Below are 8,605 nucleotides of genomic sequence, written 5' to 3'. Positions count from 1 at the left end.
TAGGAAAAAAAACATACACTTTTGTGCAAGGTACAGAATGCGCACTTGGTTTACAAATGTTTTAAGTTTTTAATATCGTGCACCTTGGATTTGCTCATGTTCGAGAGGCCACTGCGAGTCCAACGGCCTTTCGGAAAAATGTGAAAATTAAATTGGGTTTGAGATAAATTCTGGTTCGCATGTAATTAGTTTGTCTGAATTTTGAAGAAAATAAAGACAGAGGAGACTATTATAAGATGAAGGGCTTCCGGGGCCCCTGGGGGGCCCTGGTTAATCCTTGCTCGGTCCTGGTTTTTAACACAAGAGGCTGGACTTTGTTTCTCTAATTTGCTTAAATTTAGCAGTAATTAATTAACATAAAAGTGTAGAGGTCGCTGGTGTGTGTGTGTGTGTCTGAGGTGCGGGGTTATCCTCCCGTGGAGCTTCAAATTGGTCCCTCAGCTGCACGCCGTTTGCCACTTCATTTGCTTCCAAGTATTCAGGTGCCTCTTATATCATTTCCTTGGGGTTGTATCATAAAGAGGATGTTTGACAATGTCACAAAAAGTGCACCTTGGGAGTCGTAGTCCCAATTATTTAAACGACTCAATTTCTGAAAATATAAACATTCATTCATTATCTCATGGCTTATCTGTATTCATGTTTGCTGGAGCCGATCTCAGCTGCCATTGGCTGAGAGGCGGAGCTCGCTCCGGACCGGCCAATCACAGGGCCACTTATAGACACTCAACCATTCACCCTGTCATTCACATGTCTAGACAATTCGGGGTCTCCAGTGAACCTCCCGTGTTATATGTATTGAGTTATTGATATTTATTTCATTTAAAAAATGCATGGAGTTATTAGTTATTTAGTTATCGTATATCGTTGTTTAGTTTGTGGAACTTCAGTAGAATAACACCAGCGGACACAAAAAGACACAAAGGAGGTGAAGTGTTTTTTTTTTTCTTCTTTCTTTATTGTAATCGTCAATTAAATATGATGGTTCCTACAAATGCGAGAATCGATGACCAATGACAAAAGGATTTCAGGTCAGTGAGAACTCTGTCTGTATGTGGTGGGTGGATGGATGGATGGACGGATGGGGGATAAATAAATAAATAGATGTATAATACAGTTTGAGGTATGCAGAGAATACAAACAGTCCTTCCTCCTTCCCCCGATGGTCAATTCACTCTACTGCAGGTCGACTGAATTACAACGCCTTCATCAGACCTTCTCAGAGAGGATGAGGAGACGTTAAGATACAAACCAAGTTTACGAACGTTAATTTACAACCCCCTCCCTTGCACACTTCCTCTTTTGAGATTATTCTCATTGTTTAAAAAAAAAAAAGAAAAAAAAACGTTTCCGTGAGTACCAGTACATTCTCGAAAAAAAACGTTTCCGTGAGTACCAGTACATTCTCTTTGGCCACAGAGAGAAGCCGCATCGCCGCCGACACTTCCAACGCAACTTTCTGTCACTTCCTCGTCCCCTTTGCTATTGGACAAAAAAAAAAACATGCGCAGTTTTACATACACACATTAATTTTGAAAGGAAATACAATTAAAGAGACAATAAAATCTCTTTTTTTAAATTAATTCAACAGGCAGGTTTGTGAAAAAAATGTGATTTCCTCACAGCCACTCATTTAAAGATGCATTACCCGTTGCGTCCCCTAGGGGGTACACCGAGACCCCTTCACACTCTGCCTGTGCCCTCAACACTTTTAGCGTTAATGTTTAAAAAGCAGAAAAGTGTTTTTTTTCCAAGATTTTCACATTACATAATTTGTTGATAATTCATCAATATTTGATTTGTTTGTTTGGAAAACTGGCTGTGGGTGACACTCACGGGAAGCTGATATGGACGGCGATGCTGGCGGCGGCTCGGGCCCGACGGAAAACAGTAGACTGCTTCACGTGCACTCGGAAGATAAAGAAAGAAAGACGAGGTTCTGCATTCCTTAAAGGAAGAAAACAGCGAGGCGTCAGCGCACGCACACACTGAAAAAAAAAAAAAAAAATCAGACGTTTACGCACACATACGCCGTGACATCATGAGTCAGCACTATGACATCATCAACATTGGCTTCTGACATCATCATGCGTTGTTTTTTTTTTTCTCGTCCCGTTGATTGCATCGGCTCTTCTTCTCCAGCATACAAAGGTCACCCCCCCTTTTCTTTTGTTTTTTCATCCTCCCCATTTAAATTCCATTAGAAAGTCTGAATATTGAAAATGGAGGATTATATATTAAAATTCACTGTTTAAAAAAAAAAAAAAAAGAAGTATATGTTTCGTTAAGTCACAGACATGAAAATAAAGTAATGGGTCGCGACACAAGCGCTGAGTTTGAACCGAGGGCGTGTTAGTGATTAGCCGCTAACACGCGACTCTGAGAAACGATGGGACGGCGGCGGCAAACAGCGACCCAGGGCCGCCTCCAGGAAAAGGCCTTACGGGTCCCTTCCAGGGAGGGCAGGTTCCTGGCCTAAACAGCCAAAGGTCCATCTCACAGCCTGCAACGTTTTATCTATATATAGCTATATATATATAGATATATATGTTTTTTTAAATTCACAAAATATGACATCATCATGGACACAATTTCTCCCATGCTAATAGAAACAAAAAAAATTAAAATGCTTTCATGTCGCACAGAAGTCTCTCGGTTTTACAAAGGTGTCGGGAGAATCCTTGCATGTTTATGTGTCTTCTCCGAGTACATGGCGGGTGGCGGGGTCGGGGGTACGAGTGTGCGTCCGGAGGAAGACGCTGAGAGGAAACTGGGGGAAAAGAAACCAAAGAAGAAGAGGCAGACGCTGTACAGACCAGACACACAAAGATAATTCGGTATAGCCCTTGGTGTGAAGTGTCCATTGTCCCCCCCGTCCCACTCCCCTTCTCATTTCCGCGAGGTGAGCAGCCGAGCCGGCGGGCGGCGCCGTGGAACCAACCCCGGCCACTCCGGACAAGCTAGGAATGACTGGCGGGAAAAAAGATTGAGGGTTTTCGTTTTGAAATTGGACCCGTACTGCGTCTGTTAGCAATGGCTTCTTCTGACTTTGTTCAAGGGTTTTGTTTAAATAAAGTTTAATTTTTTTTTAATTTTTTTTTTTTTTTTTTTTTAAATATCTATTATGCAAAGGGTCACAGCACAATGTGTCTTCGATGGAACACCAACTAGATTAGACTGTACAAAGGCTTTAAGCTAGCTAAACTCCGCCCACGGAGGGGATCTGGTGCGTTCAATGCCAGGTCGCACCAGAGATTCAAATCCTTGTCAAATGTAGGACTTTTTAACACTTCAAAAAATTGTACGGGTCGGGTTACGGGGAAACTGCCGGAGCAGAGGAGCTAATCGCTAACAGGCTAGCTAGCCGAGGTGGGATTCCCCTCCCCCAGCATTTTTGATTTCGGTTAATAAAAAAAGGTCACAACAAAAAAGGAGTAAACGGCTAACATTAGCCCACTAGCTCAGTTGCTAACAAGACGATAAGTTCACACGATTTATTCACAAGACGAAGCTATTTTGTGCCGTCGGCTAGGAACCGTCTGTTGGCGGAGGTGGTCAGATCGTCGCGGGTGGCGCCGTGCCACCTTTTTTAAAATCTTTTTTCTATTTTAAAGGCTTTTCAGTTTTGGGGAACCCAAAAAAAGCACCCAGGCTGAGAGATGGCGGTTCCCTCTGCGGGAGCATTAACTCTTTAAACGCTGGTGTGAAGGGGGGGCCCTTTATGGCAGCTTCCTGTGTCAAAGGTCGCGTGTTTCCTAAAAGGGCGTTTATTCATCCAAAGGGAGTCGAGGCGAAAGGGACGAAAGTGGCCGTCGTGTTTTTTTTCTTCTACAGAATGCCCTGTCAGTCCGACCCCGACTGGAAGAAGAAATGGCGGCGATTTCACATGACGGTTTACCATCTGAGCGCCATTTTTTAAGATGGTTTTAAAGGGGTTGGGGTGCTGCAGCTTCGCCGCTCGCTCTCAGGACGGAGCGCGGATCAAACCTCTTCCTCATCTTCGTGGTCTCACACAGTCACTTCGTTCTTACTCCCAGTCCGAAGCCCCTGGCCGCCGCCTCCTCCTCCTCCTGCTCCGCCTCCGGGGATGAAGTGGAGCTGTTCGATGGTGTTCTGCCTCTTGCTGGCGAAGGCCATGCGTCGGGCGTTGGGGTGGCCGCCGACCGGCCCCGCCCCGCCTCCGCCGTGGCCCCCGTGGGGGTCCCAGCCGCCGTGCACGCCCATCCCGGGCACGCCGGTCGAGCCGCGCTCGTGCTCGTGGCCCGACGTCGGGTGGGAGTTCATCTTGATCATGTGGTGGCGGTCCATGGAGGGCGTCACGCAGATGTTCTGCTGCGACTGGGCCTTCTGGTGGTGGCTGAGCCGACCCATGGCGGGCACCATCCCCGGGCCCCCCCGCTCCCCTCCTCCTATCAGGCCCATCGCCAGGAGCCGATCCTCCAGCCGGTCGGGGGACACCAGGAGCCTCTCGTGGGACCTGCAAGCAGACGTTTTTGATCAACTCCGGAGATTTTACAGAAACTCCATCGCCATGGAGATAACCGCAGGCTTTGATAGTGGACCCTAACCCCTTCTTCAGTTGGGTAAGGGGTCGCCCAGTTTGAATAAACGTTAAAAATAGCTTCGCAGTATTTTTTTCCAAGTGGAACCCTGACTTATGAGTGCATCAACTTCGGAGTTTTGCAAGATGCAGCCGTTGTTTATTTGATTTTTTCGCCCTGTGATACGAGCCCAGATCTGATAGAAGTGGCATTTCTAGACGGAGAGGCGCGCCATCCGCTGCTCGCTAGCCTAGAGAAAGTCATGGAAAACATAGGTGAGGTGTGGACTAATTTATGAAGAGATGGAGAAATTGTTGTCAGTGAGAAACCGTGACGAGAGACATTTACAGGGATTTGGTGCAGCAGACGGCGAGAGCATCAACGGACGAAACATTCAAAGCTGACCAGGGACGGTTTGATCGTTTTCAAGAGGAGCAGCATTCATTCCATCACTAAATGAAGTTTAACCATCAAGTGTAGCAAAGTTAGGTTCAGCAACACATTGTAGCATTAAGTGATAGAGCACCAAATGAAAAACTTGCCCGACCTCTTCTACCCATCTTACTGGTTTATTAATCAAACCAGCTCATTTTTTATTATGTATCGTTATTTTTTCCACAGCATTTCTAATTTATAAAATACATTTTTCAAACGGGGGACTGGAATGGATTAATAGCTATTCAGTTCATTTACATGGAGAAGCTTAATTTGATCTATAGGCAAGTTGAGTCATGAACTCGGTAACGGAACAGATTCATCTTGCAAGTCAAGGTTTTACAGTGCAGACGATCCTCGACCGACCGCCGTTACATTGTTAAATCAACATTTTGCGTAAGTTTATCAAGATTCCATCACCGGGACGTACGGCAGATTGGAACGAGGAGACTACTTTGTTTACATTCCACTGGCTGCCTGCCATAATGGATTGGGCTAAATTCGCTCTCTTTGCTTTGCCCGTTTCTTTCGGAAAAACTTTGAGCTCCTTCATTGTGGCTCCCGAGCACAACTTTTTACATTTATTTTGATTAAGGGGTGTTTTTATGTCCTAGATTATGATTCCACAAAAGTCAGCGTAGGTGTATTTGTGTACAGTATGTGAGTTTTATCCGCGTACCTGCGGAGCGTCTGGGAGGTGGAGCTCCTACTGGAGCTCATCATGGCTTTGTAGTACTGGTGCTGCTGGTTCTTGGACAGGCGGGACAGCGTGCTGCCGTCCCCGAGCGCCAGCAGCTGGTCCTGGGAGCGGACCCGGCGGGGGGGCCGGTCGAAGCTGGAGCTGCTGTACTGCGTCTGCACGGGCAGCGGGTACGGGTTGGGCGTGGAGGCGGGGATGTGGAGGCGCGGCCGCGAGCCGTGCAGGGGCAGCGTGCCCCGGGAGCCCAGGGTGTAGTCGCCCCCCCAGGGCAGGTGGTGCTGCGAGGAGTGGAAGGACGGCGGGGCGTTGTTGGAGCGCCGCTTGGAGGAGTAGTAGGAGTACTCGTCCAGCTCTTTCTCTGTGGACACATGAAGACATCGGGGAAGGTCACGTTTATTCACCACTGGTGAACATGCACTGATGCACAGACCATACACTCTCTCATTCACACCAATGAGTGTGAGGGAGGCTCACGGGTGGATCATCAGTCATCCATTCATCTAACTATTTCATTCATTTATTCACAAACTGGAAACCAGAGTGAAAAAATGAAGACACACACACACACCCATCAGACCCTCTACATCCAATGGGATAGTGTGTGTGTGCTCCACCGGGGGCGTGAGTGGAATGGTCCAGAAGTAATCTCATTACATCCTCAGGGTGTTGAACCAGAAGGAGCACATTTTCGCAGGTGTGTGTTGGCTGCGCTGGACAAAGAAGCCTTATCAGTTGTCCCTGGTTGTCCTCTGGTTCGCATAGAGGCCCTGGTTCCTCTGCTACTAGTGCTACTACTACAAATTATCATAACAATAATAACAATAACATTGCTACTACTGTTACTACTGCTGCTGCTGCTGCTGCTGCTGCTGCTCCAAAGGAAAATAAAGGTCAGATCTTTCCCGCTCACCACAAGATAGATGCTGGATGTTTAGGTTCCTCTGAAGGCAGGAAGAAGAATGACAGGGCTGATGGCACACGAGAGGCCGGCGCGATGAGCGGTGTGAACGTCTGTGTGGCGAGGATTCAAGTGGCGACGTCATCCGTGTGTGTGTGTGTGTGTGTTTTCTGAGCACCTCGAACGGAAACAACAACTCACCCGACACACACACACACGCACACACACACACACAAAGCCCGGCGTGTGCGGCCGTAGTAAGCCATCCGTCAGCCCGCCTGCAGAGGCCACGCCCCTCCCCCTGCAGTCCCCCGCCACCACTGGGCGAGAGGCACAGATGGACACGGAGAGAGAGATGCTGCCAGCTTCTGCCTCTCAAACATCTTCCTCCTCCTCCTTCTGTCACCGCCATCGATCTCCCCCTCCTCCATCTCCTCCCAGCAGCCGTATTTCCTCAATCTCCTCCTCTGTACTCCATTTTTTCCTACAGACCCCTGCCCTTCTTATCCAAACATCTGCTGTCTTTCTTCAACGATGTGATGGACACACACACACACACACACACTCACACACACACACACATACACTGGCAGTGTCCTTTTGCTGTGATGTTTCAGGGAGGTTTGTTTTTAGTGTGTTCTTTGTGATGGAAGGGCCCTTCCAGGCACCATCTCCTGCAATGCCTTCAGGTGCACGCGTCACATATGGACATATAACCATTCATCCTCACACATCTGGACAATGTAGGGTCTTCAGTCAAACTCCTGCATGTTCCTAGACTGCAGGAGGAACCTGGAGAACCTGGAGGAACCCCCTGCAGACATGGTAAGTACACGTAGACTACACACTGAATTAGGAATTCCAAATAGGACTTTCTTTTGAGAAAATCATCTTGGGATATCATGTCGATATATGTACATACACACCCACCCACCCACCCACACACACACACACACACACACACACACACCAACCAACACCGTTTCATTACAACGAAACATGAACAGCTCGAGCCTTTAAAACGCGACGAGGGGGAAAATAAACCCAAATCAACCAATGAGGTCATGAACAGATACGGACAATAACGATGCATATGGCTGACCACCAATGGATGTTTTTTTCACGCAGACACAAACACACACACACACCAGGCTCACCCAGCCTCTTGAGCGAACTGTAGCGGCCGATCTCAGGTTTCATGGTGGCCTCGTAGGATGGCGGCAGCTGCGCCAGGTTGTGGAAGGAGTGTGAGAAGGACGGGTGGCTGCTGTTGTGCCTCATGCCTCCACCCATGATGATGCCGCCGCCGGGGCCTTTGCCGCTGCCCGAGAGCAGCTTGGGTCCCGAGGAGAGCTGGGGGGTGTTGTTCATACGAGCGCCGCGTTCTGGTGCCACAGGATGAAGGCAGAAGAAAAAGAGACCAGAAAAAAAAGGCGGTCAACACAGGCAGGAAGTGTCTCCGCGGGCGCCATGGTGACCATACGTGAACACAACCCAGACGCTCCTGCTCCGACACACACATAAACACACTGAGAGGGAACCACGTCCACGGGGATGCAGGAGGAGCAGAACATCCACCCAGACAGTCACCTTCCAGGGATGGAAGGCCAGCGCACGTGTGTGTGTGTGTGTGTGTGTTTGCAGTGCGGTAGCAACATGTAAAACTCCACAGGGTTTCAAGCACAGTGATAGTGGACGGTGACATGACACGGGGAGGGGAGGGGGGTCAGTGTATACAAACCAATCCATAACTGGGTAACTTTCTGGATCAAGTCACATGGATGTTTTCAAAGTAAATTTGACAAATGATTCAACTCATGAATGGAAGCAGGCGGTGAATCCTTGACCTTCTTCTGCGGTCCAATCACACGCCTCCGTCTGAGCCTCTCCTTCCCTTCATCCATAAACCTCCTGCATCCCCTAAACCTCTCAGCATCCTTCCACCCAGCCCCTCCTTCGCCATCCAAACCGTATCTCCAGAACATCCGAGAGCGGCCATTAAGGCTGTAACGGCGAGGGGCCGATCGATGG

The 8,605-nt window shown here is 48.4% G+C and overlaps 1 protein-coding gene across 2 annotated transcripts in view; it reads right to left on the bottom strand.

Moving 5' to 3' along the window:
* Positions 1-2,715: 2,715 nt before the first annotated feature.
* Positions 2,716-8,605, bottom strand: part of shisa7b (shisa family member 7) — an 11,068-nt gene continuing 5,178 nt past the window's right edge. For both annotated transcript variants that reach the window (XM_086171672.1, XM_086171673.1), the window contains 3 exons: positions 7,732-7,959; positions 5,656-6,034; positions 2,716-4,477 (listed from right to left, as the gene is read on the bottom strand). In XM_086171672.1, the coding sequence (XP_086027798.1) occupies positions 4,009-4,477; positions 5,656-6,034; positions 7,732-7,959 (1,076 nt within the window). In that variant the 3' untranslated portion in view covers positions 2,716-4,008. The remainder of the gene's footprint in view (positions 4,478-5,655; positions 6,035-7,731; positions 7,960-8,605) is intronic.

Source organism: Fistularia commersonii, chromosome 24, assembly GCF_037954325.1.
Source record: "Fistularia commersonii isolate RoL2024-O1a breed Wild chromosome 24, RoL_Fcom_v1.0, whole genome shotgun sequence".
Lineage (NCBI taxonomy): Eukaryota > Metazoa > Chordata > Actinopteri > Syngnathiformes > Fistulariidae > Fistularia > Fistularia commersonii.
Note: the sequence above shows the minus strand (reverse complement) of the source record. Positions and strands in the feature narration are given on the sequence as shown.